The sequence below is a fragment of the Mytilus trossulus genome, chromosome 1, assembly GCF_036588685.1.
Source record: "Mytilus trossulus isolate FHL-02 chromosome 1, PNRI_Mtr1.1.1.hap1, whole genome shotgun sequence".
Lineage (NCBI taxonomy): Eukaryota > Metazoa > Mollusca > Bivalvia > Mytilida > Mytilidae > Mytilus > Mytilus trossulus.
This window is the reverse complement of record NC_086373.1, coordinates 27,968,639-27,996,293: the sequence shown is the minus strand read 5'-3', so window position 1 is coordinate 27,996,293 and position 27,655 is coordinate 27,968,639. Positions and strand designations below refer to the sequence as shown.

At 30.4% G+C, this 27,655-nt stretch overlaps 1 protein-coding gene across 1 annotated transcript; it reads left to right on the top strand.

The window, feature by feature from the left end:
* The first annotated feature begins 57 nt into the window (after positions 1-57).
* LOC134720833 (protein tyrosine phosphatase domain-containing protein 1-like) lies at positions 58-27,655 on the top strand. The gene is made up of 14 exons (XM_063583386.1): positions 58-155; positions 9,833-9,964; positions 11,042-11,207; positions 11,700-11,780; positions 12,350-12,465; positions 13,184-13,205; positions 13,632-13,738; positions 14,149-14,236; positions 15,226-15,315; positions 16,261-16,360; positions 17,737-18,207; positions 19,334-19,435; positions 22,925-23,005; positions 24,178-27,655. The coding sequence occupies exons 2-14, from the start codon at positions 9,886-9,888 to the stop codon at positions 24,499-24,501; spliced, it is 1,827 nt and encodes a 608-aa protein (XP_063439456.1). The 5' UTR covers positions 58-155; positions 9,833-9,885; the 3' UTR covers positions 24,502-27,655.

Here is a 27,655-nt window from a genome sequence, read left to right as displayed (position 1 = left end):
CATTCCAATCGAACAAAATGAACGTTCGGGTTCAAATATCGTATCTAGCTTTTTCTCAACTTGTATGAAAAAGAAACAAGGGTGTACGAATAAAGTTATTTATTGACGACAACATGGCGATGTAAACCGAAAGTGTAATTTAGCCGATTTAAAATGTAAGACTTACAGAATATGAGATAGGTTTTACCTGTGAAAGAGGAAGAGGTCCTTATAAAATTTTACAAATTATTTTCAAAATTGTCAGTTTATTGATATATTGTAAAGTCATCATTGGATAATTTTGTTAAAAATTATTTTATGACGTTTATCAGTTTTTTTTATATGACAAAAAAGCACAACAAATTAAAATCACCTATAATGTGTAAACAACCCATAACTTTAATAACCTTCATAATTAGGTTATTTCTAACAGTTCACACTAGGACATATTTATTGATTTTAACAAATGTTTAACTAGACCGGTTCATTTTGGTATAGGCAAAATGATAGGGGCTAATGTAAATGCTTTGAATTGATCTTCAATCAGTCTAAACTAAAACACCACAAGAGGTAGTTAAGTTTGAATCGATCTAAAGTTAACTGATCTTAGACTTACTGTAAATGTTAACGCAGAGATTGGATGACGTTTAAACTAGTAATATTGAATTGAAAATAATGTAATACTATGTGCATGTAAAGCGGCAAAACTATCTCAGATGTTCTTTGTTTAACCATTATTTCTCTGTTAAAAGGCCTTTAAAATGAACTGAAAACATGATGTCATCGCCGTAGCATAGATTGCAAAATCTGTGTCTTTTTTTCTTATGTTGTGTATGTTGATTTATTTTTCATTGCAGGAACCGCGGTATTTCTGGCGTTGTGTTGTACATGTAACTTCCTTGCTCCAGTTTTTTTTTTTCAAAATTAAAGAAAACTGCAACAACACCAAAATTTTATCTTCTGATTCAAGAGAAACAATAACTTTATCCAATTATTTTTTTTCAAGTGTGTGTATCAAAACATGAATTTGATAAATCAGTTCTATTAATACACAATGTTTACAGTTGTACAGGTAAAAAAGTTAGATCGATTGCATTTTTAACTGTAGTGTGACGCGGTGGTTCAGAATAGACCGATAGAGATTAAAGATAATGTGAACGCTAAGGCCACACCAATTTAATTTCTTGTTCTACAGATTTTTACGGATTTTTGGACTCCAAAATTTGGGGCGAGCTATTTGAAAATTTTATTAAAAAAATATTTAATTTGCAAATTTTTTAGGCGAAGCTTGAAAAGTGATGGGGAGCGATTATATTTTTTTTTTGTAAACATAAAATAGAAGGTTTTGACAATATTAAAACTTGATTTATCACTTGTACTTTGACATTTCTTTAATTTCTGAAGCATTTTTCCCCGTTCACCAAGAAATAATTAAATCTGGTCTATGTATGTGTGACTGACAATGAGACAATTTTCCATCCAAGTCATAATAATTTGGGGGGCAACCCCTTAATGTTATAAATATCCCTTTTACATGTTTTATGAGGGATCAATATAAATTATGTATCCGCCTTTGAAATATTGAGAAAACTGAAGAACATAAAAGGTCAAGATCTATAACAAAACACAATAAATCATGTGTACCACATCTTAAGAAACCATTTTCAAACTATATCATGTATATCATGTATATAGGATTGTCACAAGTTCCCTTAATGTGGGAAAAAAATACTTAAAGTTTCTTCTTTCATTCTTCATGTTCTTTCAGTTCTGTCTCTGAAAAAAATAAAATGTAATATTTAGTTTAATTTCCTTTTGCAAAAGTCAATTAAATATTGATTCAAAAAAAAGGGGGGTTAACAATAGAAAAAGGAATTAGAATCGGCTATAATCATTTTATGACTTTTGTGATCAAATAGGTGGGACATACACTATCTACGATTCCTGAATTTGCCACTTTTTAGTGTTTAAACAAATAGTCTAATAATCACATTAACAAAATAACAGAAGAAAAGCATTTTGTATGAAAACTTTAAATGTATAAATATGCATTTTTCAATGCTATGAAGAAGCAGTAAAATATGATTAATTTGTATGATACCTTGAAAACCAAAAAAAAACAACCAATTATTACTGTCACAAGAATAATTATTTAATCCTTGTTGCTGGAATCCGAAATTTTTGTTAATATACTTTCTGATGACAGAATGAAATTACCTGTGCATACGATAATATGCGGGGCGCAAAACTTAAAAATACACCAGTATTTAGTATTAGTATATATATAGTACTCGTCTTAAGACAGTTCAATTTTTATATTATACACTAATAATCTTGATAATCATGATAATCTGATAATTAGTCTCTAAAAACATGTCTATTTAAAACATTTTTAAAAAGTATAATTAGTGGTTGGTGGGCTCTCTGCAAAAAAAATCCACCGCTGTCTGTCATGTCTGTTTGAAAAAGGGGATGAAAGGGATATTTAAAAAAAAAATAGTTTTTGTCATTTTTGAGTTTGTGACTAAAGAATGGTATGACAGTCAAATTTGAGCAAAGTACAAGTTATTAAATATGCAGCTACATTTGTATATCCAGTCAGAATGGGGGTGTAGTGAGAGTGCCACTGTTCAGTCAGAATGGGGCGTGTAGTGAGAGTGCCACTGTCCAGTCAGAATAGGGCGTGTAGTGAGAGTGCCACTGTCCAGTCAGAATGGGGAGTGTAGTGAGAGTGCCACTGTCCAGTCAGAATGGGGGTGTAGTGAGAGTGCCACTGTCCAGTCAGAATGGGGGGTGTAGTGAGAGTGCCACTGTCCAGTCAGAATGGGGGGTGTAGTGAGAGTGCCACTGTCCAGTCAGAATGGGGGGTGTAGTAAGAGTGCCACTGTCCAGTCAGAATGGGGAGTGTAGTGAGAGTGCAACTGTCCAGTCAGAATGGGGCATGTAGTGAGAGTGCCACTGTGCAGTCAGAATGGGGCATGTAGTGAGAGTGCCACTGTCCAGTCAGAATGAGGCGTGTAGTGAGAGTGCCACTGTCCAGTCAGAATGGGGCGTGTAGTGAGAGTGCCACTGTCCAGTCAGAATGATGCATGTAGTGAGAGTACCACGCTCTCTGCATGTGCACATGGTTAATAACTCAGGACTGCAACTTGTTTGTTGACTATTGCAAGGCAAAATTTCTGTCCCTATCTAACATACATATGTACCTGATCTAAAATCTGAAATAAGAAGGGCAAAATAGCAAAACTAAACCTTAATCTTGTTACATATGTATTTAGACAATATATATGTATAGTTTCTTGAAATATGAAATTTATTTGCATGATCGAAACTTAGAAACGGGGAAAATGTGAGGTTGTACTGAGCATTTTCCCATTTCATGTGGAATACAAATATATTTTATACTTCAAGACACTATATGGGTATTGTCTTTATACTGAAATCTATAAAAAAAAAAAAAAAAAAAAAAAAAAAATATGTAACAAACATGACAAAGTTGGTCATCAGGTGCAAAAAACATCAATTTTGACGAAGTTTCGTCATCCATTCTCGTGACCCAGAAGACCCATTTCTGGAATGCTGGTAAAAGTAGCCAGCTGTAGCCAGCATGTAGAGTGGATCCTTGTTAACAAAATGACCCCAACAGTTGTTAGGTGGGAGTGAATCTGATCTTGGTTCAGCAGTCTACATAAGGTCATTTGCACCAAAAATACAGAATTTCACGTTTTTTCCAATTTTTTACTTCAAATGGACCTGAAACCATAAGTAGTCGTTTCCTATGCATATTTCAATAATAATAACAATCAGTAGTTATATAGCCCTGGGTTTGCACTATTTTTGCAAGTTTTAAGCCTCTGAACGACCTGTGTAAGACACAGATGTGAAGCCCGGCACACTTCCAGAAAACCGAGTTTCAGCCGATTTAAATTTTCCAAGTCCATATTTGTGGTGGGTATTTCTAATTTAAAAGAAAATTTCTTGCCAAAAAAAAAGGGTGGGGTGGAGTGTAAACAAATATTGGGGGGGGGGGGGGGGTGTTGTTTGGTGGGGAGGGTCAGTTCTCACAGTTCTCAACAGCATGGTGTATTGCACAAAAGAAAAAAAACGGAGGGGTAAATTTTTTTTGGGGGGGAGGGGGAGTATGGTTTAATTCGCAATAGCATGGTGTATTGCACATTAGCCATAAAAATTAAATATAAATTCAAATCGTATAACTAATTCTAAGTTCTACAGTCATGACAGTTATTCTGTGTCAGAAACCTACTATGTCAATGTATGACTTGTATGTGTCAAATATTTAATTACAATCCAAATTCAGAGCTGTATCAAGTGTGAATATTGTGTCAATTTTTGCCCCAACTATTGAGGGTTGGACCTCTGGGGTCGTATCCAACTGTGCTTGGCAAAGCAATATATTGCATATGTGATTGTTAAGCAGATGGAAGATTAATAATTAATTACAGTCATGACATTTTCAAGAGATGCTGTAATGGAATAATACTGTCAAATTTAAAACTAAGGTTTGATTTTCCCCCTTAATTTATCGTTGTCGCAATTATTCTCAATAAAAAGTAAAAACATTTTAAAAAAATGTCTGAATTCATTATATTCATGTTATTGTTTACTGATGTGTAAACTGTAAACTATTAAAGAAAGTTGAACATAATCATGATAACTAAACTTTTCTTCTATTTTCAATTAATTATTTTGTTGTAAATATACCATATCTTTAAGAATGAGTTTTGAACCACTGCGATTTGACTACAGTACATTTGTACCTTTAAGACTTTGAAAATAAATAAAGTTGTTCATGTTGATATTGTACATATGATACATGCTGTTTAGCAAGTATAAATGGAATTGAAATATTTATAAAACTCCTTATGGCAAATAAACATTTCAAATGTTTGAATAAATATTTTTATTTCATTACTTTATAATTACATCATTGTCCATGTTGTACATCAGATCAATAAAACAAATCAAGTAATTATATGAATATGTTTGGGTGTTTGAAACATGACATATACAACATGTAGGAACACATGAAGAAGAATAAATGGGGCATGTTGAAATATACGGTAGCTGCAGAACCCCTTCTCTAACATCTTGAACATGTCTAATGCCAGTAATGGTCCTTCTTTCATGTATTATATTATTTTATTTGTGCAGACAGTCGATGCAGTTTGCAAATTCTCAAAAAATAAAAAAAGGACAAAAAAGGACCTAAGACCTAAGTTGTGGTACCTAGTTGAAATAATGCTGTGTAATTTAACATGAAGAAAGATTGATTTATCACCTATTTACTTTTTTCAAACTTGTTGAAATATTAAATTGACACCTATTTTTTTTTTTTAACATAATGTTGAAAAATTAAATTATCACCTACATGACCTAGCTAATTATTTTTTAAAAGATGCAATTTAAAGCAGCATGATATAAATGAAAATGATGCTAATTGTTAAAAAAATGCTGTTTCTTAAATCAAGAGAAAGGATATTTTTTCATCTAGTCATTGTGATATTTTGAAATATTATACTTCATGTCAAAAAGCCAGTTTTTGATTGCTAAATGATAGAGGGATAATTTACATTTTACTTTATCCCAGTGCTCTGCGGGAGACAGTTTTGTTAATGTCAACCTCTTGTGCATACCAATAAAAAAAATAGATCATTCAAAAAACAATGAATTGATTATCTACATATACCGACATGAGCTCCGTTTTTTTTTTTTTTTTTTAATTTCAGATTTTAAGTTTCCAAGTTTTGGGTTTTTTTTTCATTAAAAAGGGGGATTTTCCAGTTTTTCTGACAATAACTCAAAAACACTTTCATCAATATGCAAGAAAGTTTGGTAAATATTTATAAATTATATCTACTGACTTAAGCTCTCTTTTGATTGTTATCAATTTTTAATTTTACATATCACATGTATCAGATGTATGTTATTTTATTCATAAAAAAGCAAAATTTTCCCTTTTTCTAACAATGCTTTGAGCAGTTATCATTAAACTTTGATGACTAATTTATATCAATTAAGATAAGTAATCTTAATAAGTAAACTTAAGCTCCCTTCAGTTTTTTCATGAATTTCTGATATTACATTCTTCTCAATTTGAGAAGTTATTGAACTTTATTCTTTTAAAAAACGACTGGCGTATCATGCGCTCATGGCATAGCTGTTTATTCTAATAATGGTATTACATTTATGTACATGAAATCAAAGTAAAGTATTGTTAATTTTAAATTTAAATGACAATACACATATGTCAATGTATGTAAGTATGAATTATGACAACACATTCAGTATAATAAATTGGATAACACATACATGACATATAGCTTTGTCTTGTTTGACAAAGTTTTCTCAGGTTAGCAATTTACTAGATATCACGCACTTAGCAATATATTATTTATATAGTAGCCATTGAATGCTATTTTGAAATATTAAATCTTGCCTAATCCAATCTACTCTTTAGTTAAAATGCTTCAACATTTAGCTTAGATTAAAGTAAGACATTTTGAATTTGAACTTGTTGAACTTAAAATTGAGAATGGAAATGGGGAATGTGTCAAAGAGACAACAACCTGACCAAAGAAAAAAACAACAGCAGAAGGTCACCAACAGGTCTTCAATGTAGCGAGAAATTCCCACACCCGGAGGCGTCCTTCAGCTGGCCCATAAACAAATATATACTAGTTCACCATAAAATGTTTTTCCTGTTCAACTTCAGTTAGTTGAACATAAAATATCCAATTATGTTATATGAATATATCATGTTTATGTAAAATATACATCCCAAATGCAAGAAATTCTATAGCTTCATTTACATAATTTTCTCACAACCAATGCATTTTTAATCTCGAACCATTTTGATTTATTGATTTTTAACTTATAATCTCTCTCTATAAACCTGATAAATATATATGGCATATATAGGTTGTTCTCACCTCTACCATGTGACGTCTAAGACATTCTAGTTATACCGGTAGATGTTAAAAAAAAACTCTGTCGCGTCATGGTCATCATGAAATATGAATATTGGATTATTGTTCCTGTTTTTATTTAAAAAGGATTTTAAAGAGAATAGAATGTTCCCAACACTAATCCAAATTCAATTTCTTATGCATGAATTTTATACTTACAATTGAAACTTGAACATGCTGAAAGTATAATTGGATTTATTATAAAACTTAAATCACAGGTTTTAAAGTGAAGAATTTATGTAGAAATATTGAATGATATCTGTAGAATGGATATTTTATGTAAGATACATATATACTTTCTTTATAAATAAAGTAAAATGAAATGAACAAGTTTTACACAAGTTTTCTTGTCCAGTTGGTTAAGTCATTATTAGCAAGAAGCTAAAAGTTGCGATGTAAGTCATTTTTATGTTACATGTATTAATTAATTGATTTGGAAATATTTAGTTTTTTGTTTATAAATGTTTGCTTAAACTGTTAAACAATGGAGTGTTTTGTCCAGGCCTTAATTTACTATACCTGTATACCAAGTACATGTACTACAAAATGAAATGAAACAAAATACTTTAATATTGTCTCTGTTTTACATAATTTTCGTAAATTTTCTGTTCATGACTATCAAATTGGATTCAACCTAATTGATTCTACCTAGGAAACAATATCCGTTCAATCTTTGCCTGCTGCTTGTAATTTATAAACCTATAGTCTGATAATGTGGGAAAATGACATTTGGATCTTCTTGTTATTAATCTAAAAGTGTCATATTCTATTGATCTTAGATTTTACGCCAATAAATTTAATCTCTTTAATGCAGTTTAATGTGAAATCAGAATAGAATTATATAAAAATTGTCATGTACATGTCAGATTAATCTTTTGTAAGCCCATTAGCCATAAGTCTGTACTAATTAATACATGTACATGTATGAAAATGGAAGGACATTAGACATCATCATGTTATAAATGTCTGTTGGGTAACTGCCACAGGATTAAAAAATTATTTCAGTAGTCTGCAACTTGATTGTTGAATAAAATTTAATTGGTGGTGCCCTAAAGATTTCTTGATTCTTGATTATGTTCAAAAATTTATTATTCTTCTTAGAAAAAGTTTGTTTGCCCTTTTTCTTTCAACCCAGAAAATAACTGCCTTTACAAAATCTTTTATTATCCTGATGTGGATAAATTTGTTTTTTTAATCAGATAGGCATGAAGACTAAAAAATTTCTGACATTTTAAGATATTAAAAAATATTTTAAAGTGTGGCCTTACCTATTTTTTAGCTCACCTGGCCTAAAAGGCCGAGTGAGCTTTTCCAATCACTTGGCGTCCGGCGTCCCTCGTCGTTGTCGTCCTGCGTCCGTCGTCGTTAACTTTTACAAAAATCTTCTCCTCTGAAACCACTAGGCCAAATTAAACCAAACTTTGCCACAATCATCATTGATGTATCTAGTCTAAAATTTGTGTTTTTTGACTAGGCCAATCAACCAAGATGGCTGCCATGGCTAAAAATAGAACATAAGGGTAAAATGCAGTTTTTGGCTGATAACTCAAAAACCAAAGCATTTAGAACAAATCTGACAAGGGGTAAAATTGTTTATCTGGTCAAGATCTATCTGCCCTGAAGTTTTAAGATGAATGGGACAACCCGTTGTTTGGTTGCTGCCCCTGAATTGGTAATTTTAAGGAAATTTTGCTGTTTTGGGTTATTATCTTGAATATTATTATAGATAGAGATAAACTGTAAACATCAATAATATACAGCAATTTAAGACTAAAAATTAGTCAAAATGACCAAAATGGTCAATTGACCCCCTAAGAAGTATTTGTCCTTTATAATCAATTTTTAACAATTTCCATAAAATTTGTGAATTTTTACTCACATTTTCCACTGAAACTACATGGGCAACTTCATTATAAATAGAGATAATTGTAAGCAACAAGAATGTTCAGTAAAGTAAGATGCACAAACACATCACAATCACATAAACACAATTTTGTCATGAACTGTCTGCTTCCTTTGTTTAATTCACATATACCAAGGTGAGCCACACAGGCTCTTTATAGCCTCTAGTTTTTTGTCCGGAGAGTAATGTCATTCTAAGCATTATATAATTTTTTTTCCTACTAATATAATTGCTTTGACACGTCAATATCATAAATCATGTTGAAGCAAACTAAAAAGTAATTTCTAAGACATTGTATTATTTATAGTTGCCTTGAAACATGTAGAACATCCCAGAATTAAATGTTTTCCATTTTGTAATCATTATGTAATATTTTTATTCCCATAAAATGTTGCTTTATATTGATTTCATTGGTTTATGTGCTTTATGTAATAATCAATCTCAAATTAGCTGTAGTAGGTAATTATTTATGGCAAAGAATACGATACTGACATGACTGAATAAGGCTTCTTTGTAGAAAAAGTACATGTATCACATGGTTTATAACCAATTTTCTGTACTAAATTGGCCTCTGAAGTGTAATAACCAATCTGACTGCAAGAAAAGAAACTAATGACCAATTAACAATAATATCTGTATTTTATTCCTATACAAGAATCGGTCTCTCTGACATATAGTTACTTTCATGTAACTATCCGATGCAATTAAGCATGTTAAGTGAATCCTTTGAATGAGTAATTGCAAGAAAAGCATCAATATTTTAGTAGCAGTCAGGTATTTCAAAGCAATAACTTGTAGAGGAAAAACAATGATAGTTAATTAGGAAGCCAAAAGTCAAATTTTGATTTCGTAATGGAATTGATGCATTGGAAATTTTGTGTAACGATTCCATTTTAATAACAAATTTATTTAAAGTCAATCGATAATGTCTTGATTTGATGATTGATTTTTTGTTTATCCTCAGGTGAAGTTTGATTATTTTATCAGTTACTTAGTGGTAGAAAATAACATTGTGCCATGGAACCTCATCCTGACGAACAATTCCATCCAGGGGATGAAGAGCTAAACTGGTCAGAACAACATGAAAATCTCAAAGGTAACTTTATATATAGTTTATATATCTATCACATTCAAACTTCATTTTCATTGAATACTTTAACATGTTTAACATAGTTGAAAAAAATCCTGTTCAAATGTTCTGTGAGAAGTACCACATGTTCAAAGTGAAAATGAATGAACAGAACTCATATTTTCTGATAACTGTTCAATTCAGTCATGATTTTTAAAGAGTTTCTGGAAAATTTCTTTTGTAATTACATGGCTAGCAGAATTGCTGTGGGAAAACTGCTTTGAGCTTGAACCACATAACTATGATTTTATCTTGGTTATACAATAGTTATGACCCACCTACAATCATGTACAATAGTTTACATGGTATATGCACATTATGGGTTTGGTATGAATTATACTAAATTCTATGACGTATTGCAATTTTGAATCTTTTGATTCTGATTACCAGTGACTTCAGCAAAGAAGTGTAATCGTAATAAAAGTACATTTTCAGATTAAATTTTTTGTTAAGGAAGTTTCAATGAAGTTGTCATCACATCAACTTATAACTGAATATAAATCGTCATTACGAGATGAATATACTGAAATATTTGGCAAATTATGATTTTTACCATGATTTCATTTGGTTCAGTAAACATGGACACATCACATGCAAAGTAGGCTGGGGCAAACATGGCAAAGGTGTCCTATTTTTAGAAATTGAATATTTTTCATACATCTTTAAGTTCATGATTAAGATACATTGGGGAATGTTGAGATCTCCAAGAACATGTTGAACCGCAACATGTGACCATTTACCTCAAATTCTTAAATCTTAAACTTTATGTGTTGTGGTCCTATGTCATCTTCAGCATTGATGTTGATGGCTCACCTGTCTCCTCTGATTAATTCTTTTTTATATTTTTTAGTGATTTTTTTTTAGACTTATAAATTAGGGCTAGTTAGAACTTGGAACTTGACAAATTACTGTATGGAGACTTAAGTCTCTTGTTTGCTGTTTTTTTGTGTCCTTTTTAGGGACATTTTTGCTTTTTGCTTTTTATACTTGGAAAAGTCTCATAAAAAAATTCTATTAATCATATTATTATTTCTGAATATGTAGGAAAAAAGCCAAAAGGAAGATACAATAAATTTTCTGAGCATGCAAGAACGTTGATATCAACAGAGAAACAATGTGCTTTATTTTGTGGAGGAAAAAAATGTAAATATTGTACATGGGAAAATTGGACAGAAGACAAAACAGAAATTAAAGGACTCTACTCTAATTGGTTTGTGCTTTTGTTATAATTTACAAATTCCTTAGACAACCTTCGTATTCACAAGGCATATGATTTGAATTTAGTTTTAATGATAAAAAATTCTTATGTTTGGCAATCAGCAATGATAGAATTGTAGGATCTTCACAAGTTTTAATTAGAAATTATCTACTGATGTGACATGTGACTTTTCAAAGATAAATACTTACCTCTTCTACATTTCTAGGAATATGATTGGTTATAAGGAACCACATGAAAACAGTGTATCATGCATCCATTTCCTTTATTTTCCAATAAATATATATAATTTCAACATTATCATTCAGTTTTTATTAGGTGCATATTTATGCACAAGTATCATACTGTTATGACATATTTTTTTATCTTTGCTGTTTTTACTTGTTTTGCTGTTCAGGCTATTGGTATTTAAAAGAGTAAAGTTACTATATTTATATAATTGACAGCATAATGTTTAATCTCATATATCAACTTACTACATTTCAGGGTAACAGACAATATTTTGGCCATGGCAAGACCATCATCTAAAGCAATTAAAAAGTTTGATATCATAAAACAGTTTAAAGAGTAAGATATCATTATTCATAATCTATCAATAATGTTTTCAGACCCTATAAAAATAAAAAAAGATTGGTATGATTGTCTGTATGGGACAACTCTCCTCCAGAGAACAAATGACTTAAAAGTTAACAACTACAAGTCAATGTACAACCTTTAACAATGAGAAAAACCCATACTGCATATTACTTAAAGGAAATATTGTTAATTCAATAGAAAACGAACAGCATGATTTATGTTCTTCACAATATACCAAAAACAAATAAACAGCAACAAATGACAATCACTAAATTATAGACTCCTGACTTGGGACAGGCACATACATAATATGATCAAAAACTCCTTCGAGCCTGGGACAGTTGTTTGACAGTACAACATAAGAACAAACTATCAAAATCAGTTGAAAACAGCTTTTCTTAACATTTTATTATATCTCACATTTATTATTGTATATTTACCTCATTTTACATATTTATATGTCTAAGCATTGCTTTGTAATGAATTTTGAAATCTTGATTTTCATGTATCACCAATGATATTTTGCATTGAAGTTGACAACTTATATTATATTTGAACAGAAAAGGTATAACCTCAGTGATTAGTATACAGAAACCAGGAGAACATGCTGATTGTGGATATGGTTTAGAGAAGAGTGGATTTACTTATGATCCACAGATGTTCATGGAGAATGGAAGTAAGTTCATTGATTAAAGGTCTTGAATATTTTTTATCATATTTGATATATGAGTACAATTTGTTTTTACGGAATTACAAGAAATGTTTACTTATGACATGTTTTCAGATTCATCACTCAACAACTTCCTGTTTAACACTATTAAAATTATCCACTTGTGGCGTGGGTATCATCAGTGAGCAGTAGCTGGCAGTTTCACTTGTTTTTATCAGCTATTCATTTGATTTGAATTATGAACGTAATTATGCCCCAACTACGATAGTAGAGGAGCATTATGTTTTCTGGTCTGTGCATCCGTTCGTTCGTCCGTCCGTCTGTCCGTCCGTCTGTTCGTTCGTTGTTCGTCTGTTACACTTCAGGTTAAAGTTTTTGGTCAAGGTAGTTTTCGATGAAGTTGAAGTCCAATCAACTTGAAACTTAGTATACATGTTCCCTTTGATAAGATCATTCTAATTTTAATGCCAAATTAGAGAATTTATTCCAATTTCACGGTCCAGTAAACATAGAAAATGATAGTGCGAGTGGGGCATTCTTGTTAAAAAATTTAAGGTAATCACCAACAGGAAAGTACTTAGATATAACAGATACATTTGCCCATGAGAAAAACAATTGGTTTATTCAAATTTAGCATTTGTTTAATTGAATTAGTTTTGATCAAGATTAATTGGAATGAAAAGATATGTTATTTTATATATATTTTTTTTATTGTTTATTTCAGTATATTTTTACAATTTTGGCTGGTAAGTACACTATATACTTATGACATTTAATAATTCTTGAAAAAGGAAGAGGAAATTGTTTTAAATTCATGTAATTATCAACATTTCTAGGTTTGCATAATCAGTTGAAAATGATATGTTCATTTGGAGAAGTTTTGACATCTGAAATTAAAAAGTATTCTCAATTTTTTAGCTTAATTGCTCAGATGAAAAATGTAATTAGAAAAAAATTTCATGGATAGCTAAAAAGAACTTTGCGCAATTTGAAATGAAAAATGAAAAAAGAAAAGACAGCATTCCCACGACACAATAGAACCAGACAAGACATTAATATATAAAGGCATAAAACATATTTTATACATTTATAAAAACTTCCATTGAATATGTGCCCTCATATGACATTGTTATTTTGAATTGTTCATTTACAAAATTGTGCTTCATTTCCAGGGATGATTATGGTGTAGCATCTTTAAGTACCATACTGGATATGGTTAAAGTCATACAATTTGCTGTCTCTGATGGCAAAGTTGCCATTCATTGCCATGCTGGTCTTGGTAAGTTTTAACATAAGTCAAATTTATTACTGGTTATCATGCTTGACTCTATTTTTTTCAGAAAAGACAAAAGTTGTTTATAGTCATTGCCATATTAGAATTTTAACTTTCAATCTACAAGAAAATATTACCATCCATTTCCATGATGAACTTTATATTAAGTTTGATCACAACAATCAATGTTCATTGTCGTACTGGGGTTAGAAAGGTTTATCAAAAAAGAAAAGTTGTCATTGATTGCCTTGCTAGACTGGGCAATGTAACTTTTATAAAGTCAATAAGTGATTTACTTCACAAATTCACAAATTCTTATTTATTTCTTAAAAAAAAATAATTACTAAACTGTTATGAAAATAAATTACAAATACATGTAATATAAAATAATGTAAACTTCTTCATATTATTTTAAGGCAGAACTGGTGTCATTATAGCTTCCTATTTAGTGTTTACAAATAGAATTCCTGCCGATGATGCAATACAGTTTGTAAGATCAAAGAGGTGAGTTAATTATTATCTCTATAATTAATGTGTATAACTTTACAATATTGCCTTATTTAGGCCAGGAACATTTATTATATGACAGTAGTTTATCAAATGTATGAACTTGTAACTCAAATCAACAGAAACATCTGTGTCTAAGAGAGAGAATCACAAATACTCTAAATAAACATGATAAAAATAGATAAAATGGTGTGACAGGATTTTCATCTTTTGTTGTGCATATATGTTACTAGTTAATACTGAACAAAACATGTCAAACTAGGGATAATCAGATCAGACTTCTGGTATATTAACCATTTATTCCATGTTATTTAACATAAATTTGACAAAGAATTCCTAAAAGAGGACTGTAAATTAAGTACATATTTTTCACAAAAATCTTTGTTGCCTTGATACATAGATTTTAGACAATCTAGGTATGTTAGGGGTGTGCTACTAAGTGTCTTTCTCCACAATGTATAGATATTGGGTTGGTGTAATTCACTTAGACCTTTTTTACATAAGAATAACCTATAAAACTGGTTTGTCGTAGACAGAATCTTGTAATATTGGGAAAAATTGAAAACAACAGGTTATCAATTTCTTGCGTCTGGAGCGCTTTTCTGGATTTATCTTTATCAGGAATGCTCAAAGCCAAAGATGTATATTAGTACCCAAACCGTTGAAGAGCTATATGTCAAAAATACCTTCAATAGATAGCCAAATTCGTCTAAAGCCAACTTTACCTGATGGAGTTAAAACCTTAGTTTCTTAATAATTTCTAATTTTATAAACGGACAATTTTAGTTAAGTTTGTTAAGTACTGAAATACTGACTACTGAGCTTCTGATTGACCTAGAAAATTATGCATTAAAAAAACATATACTTTTGAGAGATGCTTAAAGAAGGCTAGGCTATTCTGATAACATGAAAGTATGAACTTTTCCCTATATATGTCAATGAAAATAAAAATTTGAAATAATCTTAATTCACTATTTTATTTATAGACATGGTGCAATCCAGACCCGAGGACAAATGGAAGTGATAAGAGAATTTGAACAGTACTTAAAACCATTCAGGATTATATTTTCTATAGCGTATGTAATATGGTTTTTGTTATCTTTTGCAAAATATTTCCATAGAAATATCATTTTATGAAAATTATGTTGATATTCTTTGACCATTGTTTTTTCTGACTTATCAATAGATAGGAAGAAATTGAAATGAGAACAAAAATATTTGTGACAAAGATGTCGGTTATTGATTTGTGGATGTACGGCGGGCGGTCAGCAACCAAATGTGGTCCGTGCATTTACTCATGAAACTTTCAACCAAAGTCTTTAAAATTTTAATATGTTGTTACTGACAACAAAATGAAGGTCAAGTTTAAGAATGACTTTTTTGACTATTAGTGTTCAGGAGTTATGGTTCTGAAAGATTGAAAAATGGCGTTTCCAGTCGTGTCTGTGCATTTACTCATGAAGTGTTAAACCAAAGCTTTTCAAATTTTAATATGTTGTTACTGATGTCAAAATGGAGGTCAAGTTCAATAATGTGGATTTTGAATTTTACGGTTCAGGAGTTATGGTTCTTGAAAGATGAAAAAATGGTGTTTCCATTCATGTTGTTGCATTTACTCATAAACCATTCAACCTAAGCTCTTTCAAATTTTAATATGTTGATACTGATGAAAAAATGGAGGTCAAATTTGATATTGAAGATTTTCACTTTCACCGTTCATCAGTTATGGTTCTTGTGATATTGCCAGGACACAAATAAATGTTAATAAATCTGGTTTGCTGTCGTTGTGACAGCCTTTTGTAAATAATTGTATTGACTGAAGTAGACATTAAAGTCATGTAAGTGTTGAGAAAGTGTTCAAAATTTTTCATCAGATGAACCTTAAATTTCCCAGGCCTACTCCTTTGACTTTGTAATATAAGTGTAAACAAACAATTGATAAATAAAAGAGAAGGAAAATAGCAAATCATTGATATAGTTTTGAAATAGTTTAAATAATCATGTTTTATTTATTTATTTAGAGGTTCAGATAGTAGAGAATTTAGTCTACAACAATTCCTCAATAGACAGAAACAAATACTCCATGGTTACGAAGCAAGAAAACTTAAATATGTGCCAAAGGTAAAACTGATTATGATTTGAATCTCAACTGGTCTATAAAGAGCCAATACTCTTACTACATTTTCCCTCTATTACATTCAGATCCTTTCTTTGAACTTTTCTCATGAAAACCAGTTGACTTAAATTAGCCATATTTTGATTTACGGTGCTCATTCAAAATAATACCCTTCAATTCTGATTGTCAAACAAGTTTACTGCCAGATCATCTTGTATCAAGAAAAATCAATGTAGTACTATAAAAACAGAAATTGTTTTGGATGATTTAATTTTTGTTTATTTTGTGGAAAGATTATATCAAATAAATTAAAAAAAACACAAAAATTTAACCTACATAAAATATCACTTCCATTTACTGGAAACCACAAAATTAAATCCACATGAAATCTTACATAGAGACAAAACCACAAAATTTTAACCCCACGAAAAAAAAATCTACAGTATATTACAAAATCAGTTTTATCAACCTATAATTGACTGACCTTGTTGGTGCCCTATATGCAACACATAAGGCTTATCAGATAGGTAAGTTGTAAGTTGTAAACTTTATAGTTACTGACAAAATAATAGTTCTACAACTACACATATTATAGAAAACTTTCAATAAATGAAACTATGTTCATCTCAGATGCTTACAAATAAAATGAGGTTTTAAACTTTTTTGTGATGGTACAACAATTATTTATGAAGCATATGTATGCAAATATCCAGGTAAAAGTGATTTAGTTTTCTTTTACATTATATGCAAAATGGACAAATAGTCACCACTCAATGGATCAGTGTAAATTTTTCATTATTTACTAGCTACTGCTAACAAAGCAAAAATAAAACACATGTGAAAAAAAAGAGATACTATTTAACCTAGATAAACAATTACTATTATTAGTGTGGTAAAAAAGGTAAAATATACAAAAAAGGTAAATACATTTTATTACATATGCTCAGCAAATACTAGAGAAAAATAACAGCACTTCTATTACTATTCTTCATCTGAAATCAGAGTGCAGTCCTCTAATATTGACCAGCTGCTAACTTCAATTTCAAGTCGGAACCTAGCACCACATTGAAAGAAGTTCTTTGATAGATGTCAACACTCTTCTGCATTTGTGTATTGTAGAAGATGCTGGATATTATCAACTAGTTCTAGACAAATAGAAAAACAAATCTTAACAAAACTATCATAATATTCCTGTCAGTCTTGATGTTTAATACATAGATATTGCAAACATTTGTATAAAAAACCATGTCATAATGAAGAGTATGAGTATTTTGTATACTTCAGGAGTATTTATATAAAGATATGTAATTACTATCTAATGTGGACTAATCTTGTACAATTGAGCTAGCTAATTACACTTAAAATGTGTCTTTATTTTCAGGTTATATATGTGGTATGTGAAAGACTATTAGAACTTTCAAAGAAAGGAAATTCATTGTCTCAAATACGAAAATGTCCAAGTGTAGCTTCTTTTGATAAAAAACTAAATCAAAATGGTAACATCGAATCAGAAATTGACATCCCAAGAGTGACTTCTCATCCGTCACTAGAATCTCAAACTAGTACAACTTCTAGTCATTTAAAACGTATTGGAAGGAGAAAAAGTGTTTGTATGGAAGACTTGCCAGATGAAAAACTTTTAGCATTAAAACCTAAGCCTGAACGAGAGCTGAGTATAAAATCAGATACTGAGACTGATGTTTTCTCTACATCAGACATTGTGTCACAGAAAAGTGATGATTTGGATAGTGTATGTGAGGATTTAGGAAGTTTATCAACGATTGATGTAGCAGAGGCTCTTGGAACAACTGATGTTGAGGAAGAAATATACACTGCAGCTGATATTTATCAGGTAGAGATTTTATATATTGGATACATATACTGAGGATTTATTTATTTTCATTGGCACTAATTTTCTCAAAATGCAGGAAACTTATTTGTGGATAATTTATTCCATGGTTTTGGCAAAGTCTGCCTGCAAATGTATGAAAAATTTGTAAAGTGTTGAGCATTTTATTTCAATGTTTGCCAGATCTGACAAAATTTAAGAAAATGGTAACCCATCAATAATAGTAAATCCACATGCAGTATACCATGGTATACTTAACATATGTTATAGTAATAGCTAGAACATTCTTACAATTGACAAAATGATGGACATGCATTTTAAGTTTTTTTATGAAAAGGTAAAAGAGTGTTGGGTTAAATACTGAAATCGGTTAAAATGTTGTGAGATATTTTAACAGATATTGCTCAGGTGAAATTCTTTAAATTTGACATCTGATGTTTTACACTCATTGCATCCCAGCTGTTTCAACGCATACTGTTGAAATCCACTTCATGACAATAATGTAATCACTTCTATAAATCACCAATGCTATTGATATTGTTTTATCATCGTTTTTCCTCAAACTCTGTCCAATTGGACAATTGATTGGCCATCAATTAACAATAGTCTGTCAGCAATCTGTTGTCTGTTAGCAATCTGTTGTCTTCCAGCAATCTGTTGTCTTCCAGCAAAATTGGTCAATCGTTAGAATGCAAATAAGTTGATTTGATCTTCATGGTTGATTTGATCCCAACTTCATATTTATCAAATTCATTTAATAGACAGTCAACTATAATACTTAGTATAAGAAGAAGAATACACATTTTATAAATGGATTTTATATAGGATAGCCACTGGTTTTACTAATTTTAGAAAAATCATATTGATAAATTTAGACTAAGATACTACATGTACTATACTTAGGGTTATCAAATATACCTATCCACATGCTAATAATCTCTTCATTGAATAATATAACTTGTACTATCAGTTATATCACATGACAATAGTATTTATCAGTGTTGTAAACATGGTAAAGGACAAAACAATAAACTGGGTATTAAATACCTTGCAATACACAATCCTATATCAATTTTTAAAAGTACAATTATTTGAATAATTATGAAAAATGATTGCTTATCTGTTCTAGCAAAAACTGAATAACAAAGATTCAGCATGGAAAGATTTAGCCAAGGAACAGAACCAATATGTACTGGCTGAAATTATGTGGTCCTGGTTAGATCAGCTTAAGGTAAATAATATGGTCATGGTCATTATAGCATTGAGGGTATAAATATTCAACAAATTTTAACATTTTTTTTTCATTACAAATTTAAATTATTACACTATTAGTTATTACTTTATGATATGGTACGTAAATCAACCAAAAAATTCAATTCGTTTTGGCCCCAGATGACATAAAATTATACCATTGAAAAATCTCCAAATTATCTCCCTTTGGTGATAAATGCCATTTTTTGCATTAAAATTGAAATATTTTTTTAAAGTCATCAGTGACCTATATTTTTTATTATCATTTTCTAATAAGCTGTACTTGATCTAAACTATTCTAAAATTAAAGAGACTTCTGTAATTTAGATCTTTTTTTATTTCGATATAACTTTTTTTTTCTCCTATTAGTTCAACAGAAAAAAAGTACCTTAATAATAATGCAGGCTTCTTTCAAAGGCTGTTTGTGAGCTTAAATGAACGGTGACCCCATATTTCTATTTTATTTTTCTATTAAGTAAAGGACAAAGTTTATTTATAGAAAAACATAGTGAAATTCTATATTTTAAAAAAAATTGATTTATACCCGTGAGCACCCTTTAGGTGAATAAAGTCATGGTAACAATGTTACATCAGCTTTAAAGGATGTTTTCTCCTCTTGATTAATCCATGAAGTGTTATTAAAAAAATTGCCAACAAAGCCCTACTTTTCTTTTCATAATATTATTTCATATAGTTTTGAAAGCCATGTTTGAAAATCTTGTAAAATATTTGCTATTGTTTCATAGCTCTAAGCTCACTGTTCCGAAGGAAATTTTGCAGTTTTTGGTTAATATCTTTAGTATAATTAATGACACAAATAAACTGTAAACAGGAAAAATGTTCAGCAAAGTAAGATCTACCAAATAAGTTAATGACCATCATTGTCAATTGACCCCCTAAGAAGTCATTTCCCTTTAAGGACAATTTAACACCATTTGTTTATCATGTTTATCAAATTTTCAAACTTTTAAAAATCTTCTCCTCTAGATCCTAAAGTACTGCACCAATTCCAACGAAACTTCAGCTGAATGATCCTGAGGGTATTTAGAATAAAGGTTTTTTTTTTTGAATTTTCTGTTTTGTCATAAAAATAGAACATAGGGGTAAAATGCAGTTTTTGGCGTATATATCTCAAACACTGAAACCTTTAGAGCCAATCTGATGATGGTAAACATGTTAATTAGGTGAAGTTCTATCAGCCCTAGAATATAATGATATGCAATTGGATGAAAATTATATGTACATGTAACTGTAATATACAAATATAAATATGTCAATACAATTTATTATACTTCACTTTAAAATGCCATATTTTGATTGGCTAATATGAGGGTGTTAATTTACTCTATCACATGACTGAGCGTGCGACAATTTTTTTTAATGTTACCCTCTCTTCCAGACCAATCAAAATCAATAATTTAAAAGACAATAAATAGAATTTGCATCAAGTAATTAAATACAATGCACAAAAATATAGTGTATATTTACCTATACACATAATTAACAGTGCCTGGTGATGTTTCAAAGCCTGACCTGTTTCGGTCCAAAAAGGACCTTCATCAGAGGCAGAATTGTGGATTAATGTTTGCACCCTATTTATATAGATATGGTAACTGGCGGTTGAGTTAACCAGCATTTCAGATTTAACTGGCACTTGAGTTAACCAATGGTTTTGAGTTAACCAATGGTTGAGATTTAACCGGTGGTTCAGAGTGAACCGGCAGATCAAAGTTATCCAGTGGATAAATATGTATCTGGTTGATATCTAAACAGGTTCAATTATCCTTTCAGTGAAAAATCCCGCTGGGATTTTCCATGGTTAAAGGGTGTTTTAATAATTTAAGAAGTACATGAAATACTATTCCAAGACTTGATATTTAGGTGTATCATGAGCCAAAGATCAAGACTTAATGATTACCATGTACTTCTTAAATTATTAAAACACCCTTTATCCAATGCTAAAGCCAAAATATGGTTATATCATCGGGTCACATGATTTCCGTATACGGTCAAAATGTTAACCGTTAAATGTAAAAAAAAGTTTACTGTGTAACATGTACATTAGCTAAATATAGATAACCATTGATAACTGTAACCATGGAAAATCCCACCGGGATTTTTCACTGAAAGGATAATTGAACCTGTTTAGATATCAACCAGATACATATTTATCCACTGGATAACTTTGATCTGCCGGTTCACTCTGAACCACCGGTTAAATCTCAACCATTGGTTTACTCAACTGCCGGTTTAACCTGAACCGCCGGTTAACTTAACTGCTAGTTAAATCTTAACTGCTGGTTAACTCAACTGCCGGTTACCATATCTATATAAATAGGGTGCAAACATTAATCCACAATTCTGCCTCTGATGAAAGTCCTTTTTGGACCGAAACAGGTCAGGCTTTGAAACATCACCAGGCACTGTTAATTATGTGTATTGGTAAATATATACTATAGTTTTACGCTTTTACATTTTTCTCACTGATACACATAGTTAATGTGGCTTCTACTAACAAAGCTTCATTTGGAGTTAATGTGTTTAGAGACTACTTATGTCACTATACCTTTTCTAAATTGCCTAATTAAATACAATGGTTAAGTTCTATGTTGTGGCTCAGATTTTATTATTTGACTGTCAAAATAAAAAATAAAACATCTTTTGTTGTTTGTTTAGCATACCCATAACGTTGTTATTGTTGTGACGTCATAGAAAATACTTTTAGAATAAAATTAATATGTAAAATATCATAATGATAGGACATTCAGTATAAATAATTAAATTGCACATAGCTCTGAGGGTGATAGAGCAGATTGGTACCCCTTGAAAAAGCATTGTCAACCTTGGCTTCGCCGTGGTTGACGATGTCTTCTTGGGGTAACAGTCTATTCTATCATCCTCTCAGCTATGTGTTATTTATGTAATATAACAACAAACCAGAGTACACTGATTTATATCTGTACAATACAATATAATAGTTATTACGATGAGGTTGAATTCCCTGTCATTTATTTATCATCTATGCACAAACTTGTCTCAGATTTGTTTTGAAACTGGTACATTAACCTCTCTTTCGGGTATAGAGATATGATTTTTTTTCTGAGACGTGTGCTTGTGGCCATCTACATGATCTACAAGAACTTGTGTTCATCCCAATGTTCAGTACTTTGATTATATTGACAATCAGACTTTTGAAAGAGTGGTTTTCCAAAGAATTTCTTTTGTTGAAGCCACATGAAATGTTTTAATTTGGCTAGTTGAATAAGAAAATATACCACTTTGCCTTTGAACAAGACTGCCAAACTACCAATTCCCAACTCAAATTACATTAAAAGTGATATATATATATATATATATACAATTGCTGGCCGTCATATCTAGAAGAAAGATACAAGATATGCAGAATCCATATTAAATAGTTCTTGTCAATAGATTTTATTTTATTTTATTTCTCTTATTTTTATTTAAGGAACCTATATTGAATGCTCAAGATTTAAGCGTAATTATGAAGACTAGGGAAATAGATGCTGTTCTCCAGAAATTAGAAAGGGTAGGTCAAACTTTATTTCCTTGAAACTTAAGTTATATATTGACTATTATCTTACCTCGTATAGATTTATAGATATATGATTGGTTAAAGGACTACACGTAGTGACTGTATTTTGATATAGGGTGTCCTAAAAATTATCGGGTTAGCAACCATACATGTTTTTTTCTTGGAGGGTCAATAAGGCATGGTGGTTTTGTTGTTATAATTGCTGTCCATCTGTAAAAAAAACAGTTCTTACGCGAAAAATTATGTTCTAACTGACCTTTTATCATTAGTTTTTAACATAGGACCATTGCCACTAAAGGAAGTTAGGATTGCACATAGTATTTTTATTTAACCTATTTCAGAACATATGGCAAATAGGAATACCAACAGTGCTTTTGTTGTGGCCATCTTGTTTTTGCTAAGACCTGCCTATTTATCACAAATATTTGCTAAGTCCTACTGCATGTTTTTCACAAATGCTTGTTCAGTCCTACTGCCTGTTTGTCACAAATGCTTGTCAAAATTTTCTTTATTTAATTTAGTGATGTATATGACTTGACAGATTTTTTTTTAGTGTTGAGTATATATCTTTTTTTTATATATGAGGATATATAAATGAAGTCAATGTATTTGTTTTCTTTAGATTGAGTGGTTTGTTTTGCAAAGATTTTAATGCATTTCATAGCAATATTATCATGATTATAGTTATTGAAATTGTTGATTTAAGTTTACTTGATTATCTTAAGTCTGTATTCTGTAAATACTCCTGATTGTCAGCCTGAAAAAAATAAGAATAATTGTATTTTCAAAATGTATGAAACAAATTTATTAGTGTGCTTAGAATAGACCTAATTGGAAGAATTATTAGTAAGTTAAGATATTTTTATGCCCCACCTACGATAGTAGAGGGGCATTATGTTTTCCAGTCTGTGTCTCTGTTCGTCCGTCTGTGCGTCCGTTCAGGTTAAAGTTTTTGGTCAAGGTAGTTTTTGATGAAGCTGAAGTCCAATCAACTTGAAACTTAGTACATATGTTCCCTCTAGTATGATCTTTCTAATTTAGAATTAGATTATTACCCAATTTCATGGTCCATGGAACATGGAAAAGGATAGTGCAAGTGAGGCATCCATGTACTTAGGACACATTCTTGTTATTCTTTATTTTATGTTTTTTTGTTTTGTTTTCAGGGTACAAGACACACCATAGAATACATAATGAAAATCATCTACAAACTGAAACCTTTAGAAGAAGATATGCTGACCAAAATCTATGAAAAACTGCTTTCGTATTTAACACACCAGTGGGTTGTTATAGACTCCTTTAAAGACATGTCAACAAGTTGGTCAATGTCGACTCGGGACAGTATAATGGATACAGAGACAAAGGAGCATTGGACAGAAATGAAAAAGAACCAAGCATTAGCATTGTATACATTCTTTATACGATTACAAGAAACGATTGATGAGAAGTTTTCAGCCATGTCAAATGACAAAACAGAAAACCAGAAATGATTATAGTTGGGAAATTTTAGCTTTAATTTTATTTATTGTCTGTTAGTTATTCAGCAGACTTTAGCACATATCAATACTTGATTCATACTGTCTACTCATCTTATATTGTTTTTTGTTCATACTGTGCCTGTCATTACAATTGTAAGACACATAGCTATATTCATTTTTCCAATGGCATAATTTTCCTATTTGTTCTATTCTAGTTGTTTAGTTTTGATAATGCCATCATTTCAGAGTAGATAAATATCTAATGTTTTTACTATGCTATGGCATTGTCATGTCTGAATCTCATTTTCTTTACAGTAAAAGTCACATTTACTCTTCCATTAATGTTATTACTTGTATTCTTATATAAGGCAATTTTATTTTGCCAAGTCACATAGTTATTTAAGTGTAACAGTGTTATATAAAGTCAATTTCAGTTTTATTTTTGTTTACATATTATTGAAAATTACTCAAAAAGCATATCTGAGTGCTATTTATTCAGTGCATATCTGTTGTTATTGTATGACACATTGTGTATAAGGAACTTCATTTAGCTGTTATTTCAAGTGCTAGATTAGTTTATAAATGCAATTAATGAAAATCTGCATACAAATATAACAAGGAATGATACTGCCATTAGAACTGTACTTTGATAAATAAGGATAAATTAAATTCATATATGAAATGAAAGTTATATTTGAATATCTCATGAACTTCAACTATAATTTAGACTCCATCTTTATAGCTCCCTCCCCCTCAAACAAAGGATAACTAAACGTATTATCATCAGGATCTGTGAACGTGTGACATGAGAATGTAAGCTCACTCTGACCTTGAATACTATGATAGTCAAGCTTATTCAATTTATGCCCTGCTTATAACTTTTGTCCTTAGTATGCAGTTGCATCATGGACATGTGTTTGTCATACAGAAAGGTCAGTTTAAGAAGTATAAAGTTACTTCTTGTTTGGTGTGGAAAACAAACGGTAGGATGGCAAAGATGTTTAAGTTTTTTTCCCTTCTTTTCTCTTTTTTTGGAGTGGGATATAGCTGCTTTAGTTTTGACTAAGATACTGACTCAGTTTTTTTCCTGACAGTGCTGTAAAATATATTTTGGCTGTCATTTCTGTATTATACTTGGTTATATTTATTAGTGCTTTTATATATAACATGTATAAGAAATAATAGTTTTACATTGTACCTCAGTAAAATATTCATCAACTTCTAGTCAGCTTCTAGTCAGATAATACAAGAATAATCTGATACATTCTTTGAGCATATTTGAAATGCTTCAAACCAGTAAATTTCATTTTTTCTGTGACTCGTTAAATCTCCAATACATTTTAAAAGTATGCTTTTTATGTATATGAAAAAAGTATCATTTTATCACTTGTATGCATTGAATGTATTATGTTTTTGTATACTGAGACTGATTGTATTTGATAGTATATATGATCATTCCAAAACTGAAGCTGAAATTAACTATCTATACAGAAAAGAAAAGAAAATGCAGTTTTTTATTTACATCTTCACTTTTTATTTATCTTGCTAGTGTTGGAAGCACCAACAGTGTCAAATACTTGATAAAACTTGTGATAGGGTCAGTTTTAGGGGAACCAATAAAGGTAAATGAATGAAATTGTGTCGTTGTAAAAGCATTGACACATTTCCTTTCCATAGAAATGATTTGACACCAGATTCCCACTCACTTCTGGACTCAATAAGCATGATAAGGTTTATTAATTTATTGGTTTTTTTTCAAGTAATAATTAGTTAGCATTTTACAGGGTTTCAGTTTGTTAATATTTAATTTCTGTAAAGGTTTTTTTCTTGGTCTTTTTATCATTTTTATTCCCCCCAATCTTTTAATTAATACTTTTTATCTAAATAGGATACCTGACTTTGATTGCCATGAGGAATCTTAATTTGTAAGCCTGAAAATGTTCATTTTTTTTCAAATTATTTATTACATCCTTAGTCTGTTTCATGAGTAAAATATGATTTGTGTTGTGATGTTGTTTATGTTACTTGAGAAATCATTTGAGATAGTTATCCTGAAAAGCATTATCTTTAGTCAAACAATTCAAATCAGATGTTGCTGTATTATATGGGTAAAGCTTTAATCAGGATTAATGTGATGAGTTTAGCTAGCTAGATAAATAGATATTCAATTGACATTTAAATAGGACATAAGGTTGTTTCTGTAATCACTTTAACATATTGTAGTTTCATGGCATATAGTAGTATTTACAATTTAGGATTGATTGTTCATTAAAATATATTTAACTTGTTTGGTATGTTTATTTTTCTTTGCTTTTCTGCAATATTCTTCAGAAAACATGGAAAATCATACATTATCATCAATCTGCAATAGAAACTAACAGTTTGATACGATTTGCTGTCGATGTTTCTTGTCCTTTTAAAATGGTCTGTAAATTTTGGAAGTTCCAATTGACATTTCTTTAGAGTCCATGTTATTGTTGATGTATGTCCTGCAATCCATAAACTGCATAACTGTCTATTTTGGCATTCATGTTCACTTAAGCTTGCGAGTAAGGTAAATTAGATGTCATTTTAACAGTAAAGTTGTTGATTGAAATTTTCACTGAATAACAGGTTATTAAACTCTGTATACATTCCAATAGAATACTTGTCAATTGCACTGAAATTCTTGACATTCTTGTTTCCTTATACTAACGAAATCCATGAAAATTGGTATCCAACAAATGATAATGAATCCACAGCATCATTGGTTTGTTTTCACCGATAATTCGCTGAAGATATATTTTGATTGACTCTTGTTAAATTTGTTGTATCTTTTTGTTTTTTGTTTTTTTTGTTAGTGTTTCATTTTTGTTGTTTAACATTGGTTGTGTTGAGTTGTATAATTAGATGAGAATAATTTATTTAGTTAGATAAGATTTTTGTTCACATCTATCAATCAATGTCCTTGTCATTTATGTAATATTTATGTTCTAGTATGAGGTTGTGTCATATGCAATTTTCTTTGTGTCATCTTACCTTTAAAAAATCATGATTGTTAAGGAAAATATTTGCCGTCCACAATATTACCATTATATCAATATATTGTATAATTTGGTTAATGATTTTAAGAATTTATTTATTGTACACAAAATTATTTTCACTAAATAAAAAGTGCAGAATTGAA